Genomic DNA, 19,102 nt, shown 5'->3' on the forward strand with positions numbered 1-19,102 from the left:
GATATAACGAACCTCCGGCATACTGATTTTTTTTCACCGTCTACGTAGGAGCCTCCTGATAACCTGTGTACTCTGTTGCTTGAACCGTCTGCTCATGAGAGTGTAGATGAACACGTTGACGATATGGTTGACGTTGCGGAGAGCATAGCCAACGATCACGAGGAGATTGTTGACAACGTTCTTCCGGAAGGCCCTGAGCGCCGGACTTGGTATGTGAGTGGTGATGACTCCTGGTATCCAAGATACAAAGAAGATGATGGTGATGACGAGGAGCATGGCTGTCGTCTGGCGTTCTTTACCACCGACTGATTGTGAGGTCGTCGTTCTCTTCCGTTGCTGGGTATGTTCTGGCCTTTGTCTTGGTGATGATGCTCTCTTCGTGCCAGGCTGCAGGAGATCGCTATGCTGCCGCCCTTCGCTAGTGGATTGGTCTCCAGCGGGAGGTTGGTTAGCTGACTGAAGGTCGCTTGGTTGTTGTTCATCTTGGTTGGCAGTCCAGGGATTTCTCAAGAGCAACTGCAGAGGTCGTCCTTTCGGCAACACAGCTGGCGGAAGCACTTCCGACCCCTCCTGCACAGATTTTCTACCAGATACTGTGCTGATTTCCTGGACCCCATTGTGGCTTAAGATGCCGTTGTCTGAATGCTCATCGGCAGCAGTGGTGTTCGCAATTCGAGATGAAGGAGGTGCCGTCATGGTCGCTCTGATGTGATTCTGCTTCCGTATGACACGAACTACCTTCAGGTACAGAGAACCAGTAACAAACAATGCGACGAAGAATAACGCCGTAGTGACGATAGGGTAGATTTCATCAAAGAAAGGGAATTGGTTGACAGATCGGACGCATCGTACTCCGTTCACTAAATTGTGCGGAACCGTCACTAGAGCGTTGGGAAAGCTTATTGCAACCCCCAAGAGGTTGCACAAAGTCACCAATATAGTAATGTGAAGGGTCTTCCAGGACCAGCGCTGATCGAGTGCGTGGCACACAACTCGGAAACGATCAAGAGCTATCGCAGCCATGAGAAACAGGGAGGTATAGCGGACATACCGAACAGAAAACGCCTTTATCTTGCAGAAGGAATCGTTGACGTAGTCAGGTCCTGTTAGCATGACGATGGAGTAGAAGGCTGGGATAGCCGCGAGGAGGTCGATCACGGCCTGGACACCTATGAGGAGATCGGTGGTCGACTTCCGGGCGTAGAGACAAGAGACAACGATGATCGTCAGGTTACCTGGAATTCCGAAGACAACGAGAATGATCTCCATGAAAAGATTCAGGCTGTTGGCAACATTCATCTTGGCTATCTCTTTAATGAATAGTTGTTAGAAGTGCATGATATTTACAATTGAAATTATATGGATAAGGTCAAAAAATGGAAAACGGCCATGTCTTTACAGAATTCGGGAGATTGGTTCTCCTGAAAGCAAGAATTGTGAAAAAATACACAATCCTTCCAATCATCGTTATGATCGCATGGATCATTAACTAATCCTGTTGACAAAGCTCAAGATATCCCTGCATGCGAACAGTCGATATATCCGTCAGAATTTGATTGATGTTGAAATAATCGGTGAACAATATCAGCTTTGATAGCAAATATGAATAAGATCACACTGAATACTGTTTGACTATGTTGGCATGGTAACGGGCGGTAATTACAATGAATGGGAATGGTGTCCGAACGTCCGACTTCACCATTAACATGATTAATACATCAGCAAATTCATGGAAGATGAATGTTCCCTGTCACAATGCAATCGAGGTCTGTACACAGAATTAATGCTTGAAAATGTGCGAGAAAAAAATATCCCATTCTTTGCTGTTTACAAATTGAATTGTGGCAGTGATATAGTCTCTACTCCGTCTCCATGGTCTCGAGTTCGTTTACTATGTCTTGTAGTTAACAACTTCATACCACAATGGGTTCCCATTTTAAATAGAAACACGAACCAACGCGGTTTGTCTGATATTTATATACGTCTGATTCCTCGATGCATCGAGTCGAAAACAGTGAGGAAAAAAATTTCAGATCAGGATTATGTGCAAAGTTAACAATAAAGAAATTGAGGTGAGTCTACCTTACAAAAGCTCGGAAACGAGACAACTTGCAATTTCTTCATCTTTCTCCTTCGCTATTTTTCTGCTTCCACGAGTCCTTGATATCAGGAAGTTGAAATTCTTGTGTGATCGATAAAAGATAACCTTGGTAAATCCAGGCTGTTCATATAGGTTTCTGAGATGAGTCTTCTATTTTGATATATTCTGTTCAATTAACCAAACTTCATTTACTGATGTCATTGTTTCTGGTGATGGTCGAATCGCGCCGGGATCACGTAAAGATATTGATAGTTGAGGTCGCGGAGAACTTCTTGATTGAATTTGAATTTTTTTACATGGTGGATCAAATTTGATTTCATTATGGATCAAGCAAGATATCACAAATCACGTTTAATTCACTAATGAGGGCATAATTATGTTTTTTTTCCTGAAATTATTATCATTTTCATTCTTCACTCTTCCTTCGACATATATTGTAACTAAAGAAAATGGGTCTCGAACGAAACCTTTAAGGGTTTGATAATTTTCCACAAATTACATTACTCAAACGCTGAAAAAATAAGAGTATCCTGGGAGATATTTATGGAATTAGTTACATGAATGATTTATATTTTCGCCACTAAAATCCCTTGCTGATCCTTTAGAAATATGTAAAATATAATGTTGATTTGCTTCTAGAGTACTTAGAAGTTGAACTATAACAATATTGGAAGAGCACAGTTGTAGTATTATAAAATTAACTCTCTGTGATTGCCTCTCGCTATTTTTCCTTTCCCTTTTCTAGTTTTTGTTCCATTAGCTATTTTCTCAAATGCTCCTTGATCAATCGCAGTAGGCTTGCACAGTTTGCTTTTATATTCAATTAAATTCGACCCATATTATTTGTTTGAAATAAAAAGATAAAGTTAAACCCTAGCGATAGTTGGTAATTCATAATCTATTTATAATATTCTTGGCCGCGGAACAATTATTCATTAAGTTGTGTAATACAAAATATCACATAAAGATAAAGACACGTATGTAAAGACAGCATTGTTGGTTATGCAAACGACAAAGTTTATCTTTTACATAACCAACATGCAATTGTAAGTCGCCCTGCGTGGCTGACATGGTTTTTGTGCTCTCTGAGCTGTGTATAATTTCTACTGTTTACATGTATTGTTTCTCATTAATAAGTGTACCAGATAGGTTTGTTATTTGTAAGGATACTTGTAGCCAAATTTGCAACTGTATCTTGCTTGTATTGATGAGATATTACTGGATGTTCTTGTACATGGTTTTGATTTGAGCTTGTAAATCTGTAAGCCATTTTGTACATGTGTATTATATGTCCAGCTATCACCATTCAAGGTCGCTCAACTTGAACGGACAGTTTCTATCTATTGAACGCCTGCATTTGAAGCACAATGGAGCCATTGACAATGTGCCTATTCACTCTCACTGTGTTAGCTTTTCAAGTGTCAACTGCAAGTCTATACCTTGTGAAATTGAATACAATACAGGACACCCAGCTAAGGAGATTCACTGTAAGTACTCAAAACTTCGAGTATCTTATTACTACAATTCGTCTGCAACATTTAAGCTCAAGATACTTCATTCTGGCGATGTTAGTCCTAATCCTGGACCAACTAGTGAATACATCACCAGATGTCGTAGTGTTCCTATTCAGTGGAACTCCGACGGAACTAGAGAGCGTATTAAGTACGACAGGTCGATTTTGCTACGAAGCAATCCTGCGTGGGCCAATTTGAATCCAATGACTTATAATTATGACTTGTCAAGGATTGTTCATAAAACTTCAAAGAACAGAGGGAAGATTCATCCCGTTGTATGGAGGAACATCAAGGAGTTAGGCATCCAGGCTCATCTTCCAGGAAAGAATAGATCGAAAAAGAATAGAGTAAGAACACAGACCGATACCAACATCACATCTTTTGATCCACCTAGTTGTATTCCTTCACCTATACCGGTTGTTATATCAAGGCAAAGGAAACCAAAGTCTCTGGTTTCAAGAGAAATCAATTGTGATAATCTTAAGGCAGTGCCTATTGTATGTAGCTCTGTAGTACAATCCAATAATAATGTATGTCTATGGAATGCACATTCTATTCGTAACAAATCAACCGAGATAACAGAGTATGTACAAGAATATGATGTTGATATGTTGTTTATTACCGAAACATGGTTAAGTGAAACAGATGATGTAGTGATTGGTGAGTGTACACCACCAGGTTATACATTCATAAGTTCTCCTAGAATCTCTAGTACTCGAGGAGGTGGTATCGGCGTATTGTTCAAAACATCATTAAAAATGAAGAAGAAGAATGATGTATTCGTTTCTTCAACTTTTGAATATGCCCATATTACAGATATCTCAGGCTCAGTTCATTTTATTGTCGTGTACAGACCTTCTCCTTCAACTGTGAACATGTTATCTCTGTCAGATTTCCTTGCAGAAATTGATGAATTTATTACAGAAACTTCTCTGATTCCAGGAAAGTTAATAATAATGGGCGATTTTAATGTACATTGGGAAAATGCATTAAAGAATGATGTCAAACACATTATGAATACTGTAAGCGCTGCTGGGCTGGTACAGCATGTCCAGGGCCCGACCCACATCCAAGGTCACACCTTAGATCTTATTTTTACTCGTGATGATGCTTTCTTATTTGATTGTCATACGCTAGAAATGTGTTCATCAGACCATTACATGATTTATTTCTCCTTAAGAAAGCAGAAACCCAAGCCTAGTTTGATTACAGAGACCTTGCGCAATTATTATCGCAAGTTAGACAAAGTAAGGTTCATGAATGCATTGGAGGAATTAGTATCGTTAAGACCACTTGATTATGATTGTGATGCACTTTTTTATTGGTATAGTGTTGAAATCACTAAAATTTTGAATGATCATGCGCCACCCAAAACAAGAACCTGTGCTCCAAAGTCGCGCTCTCCCTGGTTCAATGAGTCTACACTTGTTGCCCGCCAGCAACGCCGTCAAGCGGAAAGAAAATTGCGCAAAACAAGGCTAGATTCGGACCGAAAACTATTTTTGGAGCAAAATGATAATGTTAATAAGGTCATTAGTGTCGCTAAAGTGAATTACTTCTAAGAGAAATTGAGCTCTTGTGATAGTAAGGAAGTTTATCCTATCATTTATTCTCTTCTGAATAAGAAATCTGGTCATCTACCTATACATGACTCAGCATCTTCTTTGAGCTCACAATTTTCTCAATTTTTTGTGGAAAAGGTAAGGAAGATTAGAAAAGATATTGATGCTCTGAATGTTTTCCCTGACACTAGGTTTGTTGATTCAGTTGATGAAACTATTCCACTCTTTGAAAGCTTTCAATCATATACTCAATCTGACGTGTCCAAGCTTATTATGAATTTCACTAACACATCCTGTATGTTAGATCCCATCCCGACATGGCTTCTAAGAGATAATCTTGTGCAGTTATTGCCATTAATCCCTGACATTATTAATATCTCTCTATCTACAGGTAGTTTCCCTTTAGGAGCACATTCATCAATTGTTAGACCCCAGTTGAAAAAGCCGAATCTGGATCAAAATGAACTTTCAAACTACAGACCAGTTTCTAATCTCTCTTTTCTTGCTAAACTCATTGAAAAAGCAGCTTGTTCACAACTAGTTCAACGCATCGAAAGCAATAATATGTTTGATTCTGTTCAATCTCCTTACAGGTCGCATCATAGCACAGAGTCGGCACTGGTTAAAGTTAAAAACGATATCATGTTTTCCCTTGACTGTAACAGAGTTGTTTTGATCACACTTTTAGATTTATCTGCTGCTTTCGACACGATTGACCACAAAATTCTTTTATCTCGTCTTTACAGCAGAATAGGTGTGAGATCTACAGCTCTGTTATGGTTTGAGTCATACCTCACAGGATGGTCCTCCAGAGTTAACATTACTGGTGAACTATCTAAACCCACTAACCTTGATTTTGGTCTTCCTCAAGGTTCGGTAGTAGGCCCCATCGGGTATTCTATATACACCCTACCAGTTAGTAACATTATTACACATCATTGTATCAACTACCATCTTTATGCCGATGACACCCAATTGTATATTTCATTCAATCCGAAAATCCCAGGAGATTTAGTTGTTGCTATGTTTCGACTTCAGAACTGTATTTTAGATATTAGAAACTGGATGACAGTTAATAAATTAAAGTTAAATGACTCAAAAACAGAATTCTTCATAGCGGCCTCTCCACACAACCTACGCAATCTGCCAGATCTAAAGTTAATAGTTGGCGATATATCCATAAGCCATTCAGTTACTGTTAAAAATCTTGGTGTAATTTTTGATAGAGAAATGTCAATGGTGGACCGTGTTTCTCAAATATGCACTACTGTAACTTTTCATTTAAGGAATATTTCTCGAATTAGAAGATATATTACTCAATCGGCCTGTAACAATGCAATTCGTTCTCTAGTTCTGTCCCGTTTAGATTACTGCAATGGTCTTCTCTCTAACATCCCCATTACTCAAGTAGATCGCATTCAAAGGCTTCAAAATTGGGCAGCTCGAATAATTTATCAAGTAACAAGATACCATTTCTCTAAACCACTCCTTGAATCGTTACACTGGCTTCCCATACGACATCGTATAGTTTTTAAGTTACTTTTGTTAGTTTTTAAGTCTCTTAATAAGCAGGCACCTTTATGTTTGCGTGATTGTTTGACCCTATACACCCCTTGCAGGAATGTACGATCCTCCAGTGACCCATTCCGTCTCACATATAAAATCACTAAGAAACTGGCTGGAGATTGGACTTTTACCATAACCGCTTCAAAATATTGGAATCGCTTACCTTTTACTCTTAGACAATCACCATCTGTTGCTTCATTTAAAAAGGGACTTAAAACATTTCTTTTTTCCAATCCAGATTTTTAGGATTGTAAGGTTTCATTTTTATAGTTGTACTAATTTCTTTTTCTTGTTGTAAGCGCTTTGGGTCATTATGGGAAAAGCGCAGTATATAAATAATAATAATAATAATAATAATAATGCAATTGTACTTTTAAAGTACAATTGATCAAAAAGGGGACAATTGTAAACGATTGATAAATAAGAAACTAATTTGATTCGTGATTTTATTCTTGTCTATATGGAACTTATCATTAATGATAAAGAAATATGAGAAAAATTTACAAAAGCATGTATACCGACAAAACGATGGCAGTGGAGATAATGGAAAAGGTAACATCGTACGATTTATGTAATAGAGATCAGTTTGACCAAAAAAAATAAATATATATTTTATGCACGAACATCAAAGGGTCAGATATTAAATATAAATGTAATGCATTTTCGTATACTCATTACTGAAATAATTCAATTAAGTTGAAATGTACGTAATTCTTCTGTGTTGTAATTGTCTTCACGATTTCAACAATCTGTAAATGAGCCCGCCATTTGCAGATGGATTTTACATTTCGACTGGTGGTATTTTCATCCTTTTGATCGTAATAACACAAGCAAAACATAATTATCAAGAAACGAAAGCATTTCAAAGCTAGTGACAAACACCTATCATCCAAAAGTGTACAATTGCGTAATAATTAAAGAATATGATCTTCTCTGCCATTTTCTGCCGGTTGAGATTGGAAAATTGTATTTCTCTTTGACGATCATGTAGGCCTATTTCTATTTTTTCCTCACTTATTCCCCATCATGCATGCATGGCGATCATGATGATCATTAATTGCTACATAAATGTAACCTAAATGATAATGTCAGCTCGGCTCTTTACTTCCCACCCCCTCCCCCCATATTGCCCCTCTTTTCCAATATTTCGTCTTCTTCTTTCAACTGACAAAATAAAGCCAACACTCTTAAAATGTTGGGCAACAAAATGTCCACACAACAATTAGTTAAAAAATTATTCAACTATAGGTAGTTTTCAACCAATAATGTGTAGTTTTCACCCAAAGCACACACTATTGGTTCAAAACTACCCAGAATTGGATGAAGTTTGAACCAATTGTTGTGTAGACAGTACAGGGGCGGCGATCGGGGGCACACTTTTTGAACCACTGAAAAAATCCCCCAGTTTTACGCAAGAAAACAGCCCCCTCACGAACGTGTACTGCGCCACATTCATCGGAAGAGGACCGATTAGGTGTTACCAAGTGCCCTTTTTCGTATAAGTGCCAATTAAAAAAAAAACTCACGGACGTGTTCTGTGCCCTTTTCATCTAAGAAGTACTCGTTTTTATGTGTGAGCAAGTGCCATATCTCGTATCAGTGCCAATTAAAAAATCCCCCTCACGAACGTGTTCTGTGACCCTTTCATTTGAAAAGAACCCGGTTTATGCCGTTAGCAAGTGCCATTTTGCCATCTCATAGGTGCCCTTTCTCGTATCATTGCCCCTTTTTACCCAAAGAAAGTGCCCTTCACGAACGTGTTCTGGCCCTTTGACATGAGAAGGACCTGTTTTATGTCTGAGCAAGTGCTCCCTTGCTTTATTGTAAGTAAATCAGTGCCCCTTTTTGCCCAAGAAAAGTGTCCCTTATGATTATCTCCTGTACGCCCCTTTCACCTGACAGGGATCCTATTATGCCGTTAGCAAGTGCCCCTTGGCCTTCTTATTGGTGCCCTTTTTCTCGTATCAGTGCCCCTTTTTACCTAACAAAAGTGCCCCTCCCCCACGAACGTGTTCTGTGCCCCTTACACATGAGAAGGACATGTTATGTGGTGTTAGCGAGTGTCCTTTTGCCTTCTCATAGGTGCCTATACTTCATATCAGATGTGATATGTCCTGAAAAACCGCTCTTTTCAAGCCCGACGAGCGCCCGGTTTCTTTATTTAGCGCCGTTCTGCTTCCTTCTGCAAGTGCATAATGAATTTAAAAAAAACACATGTAAAAAGGATTCTACGTGCCTTTTAAAAGTTTCATGAGTCATGATGTGAGTGGGGTAGTTAAGTCAATTTTTTCTATGTTTTAAGATCATGGCCGTACGCAGCGTGATTTTGAAAACTCACCTTTTTTTACTGCAGATTTTCACAAAATTCACCAAAGTATGCACAAAATCAATCAATTTCACTCGACAAAATGCAAAATCGCCTCAATGATAAGCTCAGTCGCTTCGTTCCCTCGCTTTCAAGTTTTTTTTCCAAAAAGTTTACGCATTTTGCCCATACCCCAGCGAAAAAATTCTGCATATGGCCATTTTTAAGATAGTGCCCTTTTCGAAATAAATGGTGCCCTTTTTTCCCTGTGCCCCCCCCCCTTTAAAATTCGCTCCGCAGCCCCTGGGACAGTATGTTGCCCATAATTTTTAAGAGTGAGCGCATGTAATTTCCTACGAATTTCCTTAAATCATTAAACATTTGTTTTTTCTTAATACCACATAGAATAAGCAATATGTTTCATTTTCTTCATAAATCTCACAATCCGCTATTGATAACAACACGGATGCCTATAACTTCCAGTCTGCCATTCGTGACATCATCTCGCATGATTTACAATGTGTTTCTCGTGAATTTAGGGGCGTTATTGTGTAATTTTCTATTCATTGCGTAACGTTTATTTTCTATTCTTGTCATGCAGCATGCCCCCCCGGGGGGGGGGGCAGATTTCACATTATATGCGACTGTACCTGATTTTTTATAGGCTTCCTATATTGCTAACAGGCGTGACAAAGCTATATGTTTGTGGAAGCGCAATGATTATTACTTTTTAAATGTATATCGTTGTACTTAGAGGGCAATGTGTTCAAATCCTGTCAGTATTCGCTCGCTATGAAACTTACCCAAGCAATGATGGGTTTTATTACAACAAAACTGAGTGTTTCGTTATATCCACCAAACTACTGTATATCATTTTCTACTCATAAATATAAACGCAAAGGAACTATTCAGACGACAAAGGGCCTGTAACTAATTTTGGATATACATTATTTTTCTGGTTAAACGTCACCTTATAGCAGTGGCGTGGCGGATCAAGCTGTGGCAATAGGGGGTGGGCGGAAACATATTTTCATCCACATCTCTGATCGGCATCTAAAAGCTAATTTTTGCTTTTTTGGGTGGGTATATAGTTAACTAAAGTATTACGTCCATCTTAGATGTATTCTTACGAACAAGATATTGAGGCTATACAGCGCGTCCCATAAAAAATGTCCCTCTGATATGCGGCTAAATTACTTCCAAAAATAAAAATTATTCTCAATGAAATGTATCGAACTAGGAAGTCCATCTCATGTTCTAACTTCTATAAAAATTTCATTGGTCTCGCTTCAGTGGTTTTGAATACACAGCCTATGAAACAGTGGTGCTTTTCAGCCCATTCCAAGTTTGCATGCATGCAGCACTGCTTTGGGTTCTGCACTTTCTCGCATATCAACCCCTTTTGACCATTCTGACCAAGGAGTTATCACCTCTATCTCCTTGTTCTGACCAAGGAATTCCCTGATCTGACCAGGGAAATCTCCATGATCTAACCAGGCTCATCAAATCACAACCTTGAGCATGTTCAGAAGGGCAAAAACAGTATTTGACAGTTCATTGCATGTTTGATAACTGGAGATCCGGGGGGGGGGGGCACTTTCATTGACGAGTGGATACCATGCGCGACCAAAAAAACACGTAAAAAGGATGTCTTTTTCAAGATAGGGCACGTTACGTACGTAACGTAATAAGGGTGTCAAAAACTCTAAAATATTGAAAAAAGGGTATCTATTTTCGCTAGGAACTACGTGTTTAGGGTCTAATTTGCGAGGGTGTAAAAAATTAAGACTAAAATGTTTTTATAAAGGATGTACTTTTTCCCCAAGAGTCAACACGACGTGTTTAGAGTTTAGTGACATGAAAAATGTTCTTAATTATTTTCCAAGTCTTCCCCTCATCTTATTTTATTCACTTGTCTTCTTCCTCTTTTGTTTCCCCCTTCTTTTTTCTCCTCTCTCTTCCCTTCTTTTTTCTTTTTTTCCTTTCTTTCCCCTTTTTCCCCCTTTTTTTTGCTCCGCCAATAGGGGGGGGGGGCCGGGCCCCTCGGGCCCCCCTGGATCCGCCTATGAGATTAATAAAGATATTACAATTTTAAGTTCTTGACTTGTGACGTCATAAATGAGCAGCGGCCCCATATTTAAATGTTATATAAAATGCATAAAGTTAATTTTATTAATGGTTCATAACGACTAATCTTTTTTTAGGAATGGATGTGAAATGATTTGTCTGTTGAATTAGTGAAGGTACAATAAAAAAAAAAATTGGAAAAATTACATTACTACACGACATATGGAGAGGCTGCTCGCATACGACGTCACTAAAAAGAATTCTAGTAAATCTTTTAATCTTTGATGGAATCTCCTCAAACCTTCACCAATATATTTTTTTGCATTATATATTTTCTGTATTTTTCTTGAGACACGCGAATAACAAAATTCTTCCCACAAAAATACTTTGAAATGGTCACAAAGAAAGCTTAACCACAGTACCTCTGGCTTGTTATAATCACTCGGGTCGCGTTCGCGTTCGAAATCACTCGGGTTTTGGATTTTTAGCGATTTTTTTTATTTCGATGCGATTTTTTTTTCTAACGGTGTCTTCAATGGGACAAACACGCTGGGAAAATAAAATGAAATTCAAATTCTAGTTTCGTTTTAAGCCGGCAAGTGCCTTAAATAAAAGGCACTCGCCTACTGCTTAACATAACAAACAAGCAAATCAGCCATGTGGCTCAACTATCCTAGAATACATCCAGACTTCTCCTGTTTTTATACGAGGACTCCGAGTCGGAACTTGCCATATCTGCCACATCGATATTACATCGTCATTCCCATGTACGGACATGTATGCCTGCATGCAATGGCCCCAAGGCGGGACCCGGCCACGGTCGGACACGGCGTGCATCGGTAGCATGGAGCAAGGTAACGTGAGTCCAGCCGAGTTAGATCCCACGTTACAGTGCCAGTCAGTCTGCAGCTCGTCCAAAAGTATTTTATTCAGCGGTATGCATAGCCAGCCATCCGTGGTTTAATGCATATATACGTAATTAGACCAAAAGCTTCGGTCTCCAGTCTGTAATGTTCGTTGTTCCGCTGAACTCCATTAGCTCCACTCACCAATACAGAGACCGAAGTTCTAGCTCGATCTGTACAGGGACTCAATGGCCATATGTTTATGCATTAAGTTCCAATAAAACGGGGAAGTGAAGTTGCGCGACAGCCGAAGCAATTAGTTACTGTTTTTCCCCTTTTAAGTTTATTTTCTCTTTTTTTGGTGCATTTTAGAACAAAACGGAATAATAATATTTATTTGATACAGTTCTTTCCATATATTTTTATGAAATAAAGACAAAAATCGATGAGCGCCGTCTGGGGGATTTTGCATTGTTAACCCCGTCATGATGGTTGCACCATAGCGAGCCGTCTGTGTACGAGGAGAAATAAAAATGTTAAAAAACTCGAAACAGACGGCTGCCAGCTGTCTAATACGTAATGAGCTTTGAGGACGATCTTTCCGATAGGCGTTTTAAAATTCTGCTCTTAACTATTGTCCATTTAAAATGTGTCTTATTTTATAGATAAAATGGCCATATCATGTTTTAAGTAACTGGAGAGTAACTGGAGACCTAAAAAATTCCCTACCTAAATTCTCGAAACATTGCATTAGGTGATGTGCTTAATTGATCTTCTTTGTGCTCGCGTGCCAAACGTATACGTTGAGCTGAACGGGGATCAGTCTCTCTCTCGATCTGTCTCTCCTACCTTTCCGAAATTAAAACGGTCCTTCGATCGGACATAGTTATTTAGACGCAGGACAAATAACGCTCTGACAACCAAACTAACTTTTCGTCAGCATCAGTAAAAATGTGAATGGGCTTTTAAAAACTAATACTAAAACTGATCTAAAATTGATCTTAGATCGATTTTGAAATTGATTTTGGAAATCGATTTAAAATTAATTTTAAATTTTAAAATCGTAATTGTACCTGTTCTAATTAACCGATTTTAAAATCGGCTCCCGATTTTACCCGATTTTACCACAATCGGCGCGATCACCTGCCAATCTTCGATCATGCCCCTTGAAGGAAAAATCGGATATAAAATATCGGCGTAGATCTAGTTACAGTGCGTGATCGTTCAGAACATATATACATAAGATTTTTTTGAGGTGCTAGCTATTTAGAGGTCGCATTAATCAGGGAGAAGGACGCAGTATTATCTCTGACGATGTTTACGAGGATAGATATCTTCTCTTCAACCTCGTGGTGATAGCGGACGCCGCCGTGAAATTTTAAAGGTCGTATTATCGACGGACATCACTGCACTACTCTCTTACCTCCTATATGATGATAGACACTTCTCTTCAACCTCGTGGTGATAGCGGACCCCGCTTCTTTTATATTTGTTCTTGGTTATCAAAAGTTAATTTCTGAAGATAGTAATAAATTGATTTGAAAACGTTACCTCCCCTAAGCATTTCAATAACATGTTCCGAATCATCGCGCGTGCTTGCGACTTCTATTACATTTTAATTGCACTTCCGCCTTTAAGATGATGCATTTTATTTAAGGCATTTGCTGGCTGAAAACGAAACTAGAATTTCAATTTCATTTTATTTGCCCAGCGTGTTTGTCCCATTGAAGACACCGTTAGAAAAAAAATCGCATCGAAATAAAAAAAAAAAATCGCCAAAAATCCAAAACCCGAGTGATTTCGAACGCGACCCGAGTGATTATAATAAGCCGTACCTCTGGGTTGACTTGCTAAGTGTAGAATCACTCGGAATAAACAGATCATACAAGGGTAGTAGTACGGTTTGTTGTGTGACTTTACTCCGTTTCACTGTACATGTGTTAGTCTTCAATCAAGTCGTTATAATATTCCCACATCTCCCCCCAAGCTTATTAACAGTCCAGAGTTCCACAAAGTTCCAATTAATTCCAGAGTCCAAAAACTTAGTCCAAAATATTCCAAAGAAAGATCCGGCTATAGAGTTCACTGATAAGTTTCTTGAAAATGTTCTTTCAGTCTGAGTCCAGTTCTGTTTTAATTTCAATATTAACTATCCCAATATTACTGTCCAAAATCTTTAGTTTAAAGAGACAGTCTGTTGGGTGGTTTTACAAGTCGTCCGGATCTTGTTCGTGTTTCCGTCATACCTCTTGTTGGTGATGCACCTTGCTGACTCGGGCCAGTCTGCTGGGTAGGCTGCAGGGTATCTGGCTCACCATCAGGATCATCAGGGCTGGTTGGCACGTCACTGGAAGGATCTGGCACTGTCGTCTTTGCCTGGTCCTGAATGGAAATCAGTGCCTTCCGATTGCGACGTATTGTACCATGCTCTGTCTGGACATGGTAGGATCTTGGTTGTATTGCTTTCTGGATAACTTTCCCATAGCGAGACTGATCACGGATCCAAACCAGATCTCCTGGCTGTAGCTCTGGAAGCTCACGTGAGTCATGACGTCTGTTGTAGGTCATCATCTGATCTGACCGGTACTTCTCCTCTTTCTCTCTCACAGATTTCAGGTCCTGCTGTTGTAGTTGTGGCAGGAGCGTGTGTGGTAACACAGGAACCTGAGTCTTCAATTTCCTGCCCATGAGAAGTTCTGATGGAGCTAGCCCATTTTGGAGTGGAGATACTCGGTAGCTGAGAAGGGCTAGGTTGATGTCATGGTTCTTTTTCAGCAATGCTTTGACAGTGCGAACTCCTCGTTCTGCCTCACCATTTGCCTGCGGGTACCTTGGAGAACTGGTAGTATGGACAAATCCATACTCTTCAGCAAGCTTTCTGAAGTTCTCATTGGCAAATTGTGGGCCATTGTCTGATACTACAAGGTCTGGAATCCCATGTGTTGCAAAGATCTCTTTTAGGGAAGAAATCACTGCTGCTGTTGTCTGACCTTGCAGTTGTTTGATTTCAATCCACCTTGAGTAGTAGTCAACGACTATCAGGAATGTTTTTCCTTTGTGTTCGAACAAGTCCATTCCAAGACGTTCCCATGGCCTTGAAGGGAAGGACGAGGTCATCAAAGGCTCTTGGACTTGTGGTCGATGGATAGCACAGGTTGTACAGTTTGAAATCATTTCCTCCAATGATGTTGATAGACCTGGCCACCACACTGATTCTCTGGCTCTTCCTCTGCATTTGGTTATTCCTAGATGTCCTTGATGTAGCTTCTCAAGGATATCAAGTCTCAGAGCTCTTGGAATCACCAATCTTTCATCATAGACCAGCAAGTCATCTACCACACTCAAGTGTCCTCTCTGCTCAAAGTAGTTCTTCAGGATAGGGTTGTGTGGCATATATTCTGGCCATCCCTTGATACAGTAGTCTCTGACTTTTGCACATACTTCATCTGCTTTTTGTGCTTTTCTGATTTCATCTAGTCTTTTCACTGTAACTGGTAGGTTGATGGTTGATGTTGACGCATAGGATTCAACCTCCTCTATGAAACTGACATCATTCCTTCCTGGCCTCTCTACTGGCGCTCGTGACAAGGTGTCAGCCGAAGTCTGCTGTTTTCCAGGAACATACAGAGTCTTTGCGTCAAATCTCATCATTCTCATTCTGAAGCGTTGGAGACGCGGAGGCATTTTGGCAAGTTCCTTCGAGTTCAGAAGTGTGACCAATGGCTTGTGGTCGGTTTCTACTTCGAAGTGAAGACCCAGGACATACTCAGAGAATCTCTCGCATGCCCAAGTAGCTGCCAGTGCTTCCTTTTCGATCACAGCATACCTCTGCTCAGTCTCTGTCAGTGATCGAGATGCATAACACACTGGTCTACGTTTTCCATCTCTCTGCACTTGATACAGGATTGCACCAATTCCGGCACAGGATGCATCTGCTGCAATGACTGTTGGTAGTTCAGGATCATAATGAGCCAAGACTTCTGTTGAGATCAGCATCTCTTTGATCTGTTTGAAAGATCTCTGTTGTACTTCTGTCCAGCACCATATATTGTCCTTCTTCAGAAGTTGACGTAGTGGTTCACTGATAGAAGCTAGTGCGGGGAGGAATTTCCCCACCTGGTTTACCATTCCTAGGAATCTTTGTAACTCCTTCACTGTACGTGGAGCTGGAAAATCACGAATGGCTTTTGTCTTGCTTGGATCAACTTTGACACCAGTTCTGTCTATGAAGTGCCCCAGGAACTTCACTCTCTGTTGTGAGAATTCACACTTGTCATGGTTTAGTGTGATTCCTGCTCCCTGCAAACGTTGAAGGACAGCTCGAACTCTGGTGTCATGGTCTGCTTGTGTTACACCATGGATTAGCACATCGTCCATGTGGCAAATCACTCCATCAAGTCCTTCCAGGATATTTGACATCGTTCTTTGGAAGACTTCAGGCGCAGACGTTATGCCAAATGGCAGTCGGTCGAAGCAGAATCTCCCAAATGGAGTGACGAAAGTTGTAAGCAGCTTGGACTCATCACTTAGTGGTATCTGCCAAAAACCACTGTTGGCATCTAACTTTGTGAAGATTGTACTCTTTCCCAGTTTCGCAAGGCTTTCATCCACTGAAGACATTGGATGAATCTCTCGTTCAACTGCTTTGTTCAGTGATGTGAGGTCTACACAAATTCTAACTGAACCATTGGGCTTTAGTACTGGAACCATCCCTGAACACCACTTTGTTGGTTCGGTCACTTTTGAGATTACCCCTTGCTTCAACATGGACTCTAGTTCTTTCTTCACCTTGGGTAGAAGTGGGTGCGGAACTTTTCTGGCTGTGTACAGGCACATTGGTTTGACATCTGGAGCCAATGTGATCTGGTATGCTGTCTTCAGTTTTCCCAATCCAGTGAAGAGCTGTGGGAATTCAGCCTCGAAGTTTGCATTTTCTCCATTTTGGTAGTCTACTTCCTCCACCTTGCAGATTAGATTCAAGTCTGAACATGCCTTCCTGCTCAGCAATGAACATCTCTGATTTTCAACCACATAGAGAGTTTCCTTGATCTGTTTATCTCTATGCTGGAGGGTTGCTGTCATCTGTCCAATTACAGTCAGAACCTTTTCTCCCGGACCAAGTAACTTCTTGTTTGTTGGTTGTAGGTTATTTCTGTTAAGCCATGGAGTAGAATCAGACAGCACAGTAACTGATGCTCCAGTATCTAGCTTGAAGTGTGTTTCAAGCCCATCTACAAGAATAGCTGCACTCCAGTATGTCTTCTCATTCTCTCTGATTTCGCCAAGAAAGGGGATGTCAATGTCATCGAAAGCATCAGAAGCATCCACTTCGCTCACTCTAGCTTTTCCTTTTGTTTCCTTTTGTTTTCCTTTTCCTGGATTTTTGTTTCTACACACAGACTGGAAGTGACCCATCTTTCCACATTGATGGCATTTTGCATCTTTTGCGGGGCAGTCGGCACGTACATGATTCTGCCTTCCACACCACTTGCAGTTTCCTTGCAGATTTTGAGTCTGAGGTGTTTTCTTTGAGAAATTTCCCCTGCTTTTGTGTCTGACATGCTCTACGGATGAGTTTGAACTCTCACTCTCAGGAAAACCTCTCACGACAGGCTTGTTTTGTTTCCTGGCTTCTGCTTGCCTACTCAACTGTACTGCTTTTGTGAGAGTAAGGTCTTCTCTAGACTGCAGTTGATCCGAAAGTGAGTCATCTAGCACTCCAACTACAATTCTGTCTCTTATTAACTCTTCCTTAAGCGTCTTGTAGTCACAGTCCTCAGCAAGTCTGTACAAATCATTGATAAATGTGTCTACACTCTCTCCTGATCTTTGTACTCTTTTGTTGAATTTTGCTCTTTCAACAATGATGTTTTTCCGTACATTGAAGTATTTATTCAACGCCGTTATCACTTCATCATACTTCGCTGATTTCTCTTCTACACCGAGAGATACGATGATGTCATCCGCACAATCACCCATAGCATACAACAGTGTACTGACCTGTTCCCCGTCGGGTTTGGCCGCCAGGCCCGATGCCGTGCGATAGCGTTCAAATCGTCGTGCCCATTTTGGCCATTGTTCAGCTTGATTTAGTCCTCCTACTTTGTCAAAACTGTCTGGCAATGGTAAACTTGAACTCTCCATTGTTCATCACGACGCTGCCACCATGTAGAATCACTCGGAATAAACAGATCATACAAGGGTAGTAGTACGGTTTGTTGTGTGACTTTACTCCGTTTCACTGTACATGTGTTAGTCTTCAATCAAGTCGTTATAATATTCCCACACTAAGCAGTTTGAATTATTATCCAACATCATATAATTAGACCATATCAGCAATACAGAATACTTTCACGCTTGGATAAGCACTTTCCATTTGATTTGTGGTTCTAAAGAATATTACAGTATTTATTACAAAATATAAAATACTGACGTCAAATAGTATATCGATGATTCAGAGTGAATTGTGATGAATGTTTTTTTTTCCAGAGGAAATTGCATTCACGTATGAAAATAATAGCAGTTAATTAAACAAAAATGCTTTATTTACCCAAGATCAGCTACTTTAGTAATGAAACTGCTCTACCAGGGTTCTGCGTTAAACTGATTTAATATTCTCCATGCTCGAGTACTATAAAGCAATACAAACATATGTATGGTCCTTTTTTTCTATATGACTCTTCCGTATGATTCGACCAGAGCCTCGAATCCACGACCCCATGAGGCGGGCATTATACCTTTGAACCATGTATACTAAAAACGAAAGTTTGAGATTATGATTTTTTCCTCACTGAGAGTTTAAAGATTAATTTTTCTCACGATCATGGACCGGGGGGGGGGTCGATAGGGCAATCCACATCTATGGGCTTGCCACATAATTCTATTAAAAAAAAAAAAAAAAAAAAAAAAAAAAAAAAACTCATTACTCTTATTAGAACACATGCTAGCCAAGGCCCTGGGAACGATTTTTTTTTCACAGAGGGTGCTGGTTTAAATTTGACAAAAAAATAAATAAAATAAATACATTTTTTTTTGCATACCTAGCAGATTTCCGGGGGTGCAGCACCCCCAGGTAAATCTTGGGGTGCTGATCAGCACGTATATCCCCGCTTCCCATGGCAATGATGCTAGCCCGGAGCCAT

At 40.0% G+C, this 19,102-nt stretch overlaps 2 protein-coding genes across 2 annotated transcripts; both read right to left on the bottom strand.

Annotated features, from left to right (window-relative positions):
• Window positions 1-33: 33 nt before the first annotated feature.
• On the bottom strand, window positions 34-1,299 carry LOC129275721 (uncharacterized). Its single transcript, XM_054912213.2, has one exon. It carries the CDS (start codon window positions 1,297-1,299, stop codon window positions 34-36), a length of 1,266 nt encoding a protein of 421 aa, XP_054768188.2.
• A 12,842-nt stretch (window positions 1,300-14,141) lies between these two features.
• LOC129280290 (uncharacterized protein K02A2.6-like) lies at window positions 14,142-18,104 on the bottom strand. Its single transcript, XM_054916329.2, has one exon. The coding sequence runs from the start codon at window positions 18,102-18,104 to the stop codon at window positions 14,142-14,144; it is 3,963 nt and encodes a 1,320-aa protein (XP_054772304.2).
• Window positions 18,105-19,102: the final 998 nt, after the last annotated feature.

The sequence above is a fragment of the Lytechinus pictus genome, chromosome 14 (genome assembly GCF_037042905.1).
Source record: "Lytechinus pictus isolate F3 Inbred chromosome 14, Lp3.0, whole genome shotgun sequence".
Lineage (NCBI taxonomy): Eukaryota > Metazoa > Echinodermata > Echinoidea > Temnopleuroida > Toxopneustidae > Lytechinus > Lytechinus pictus.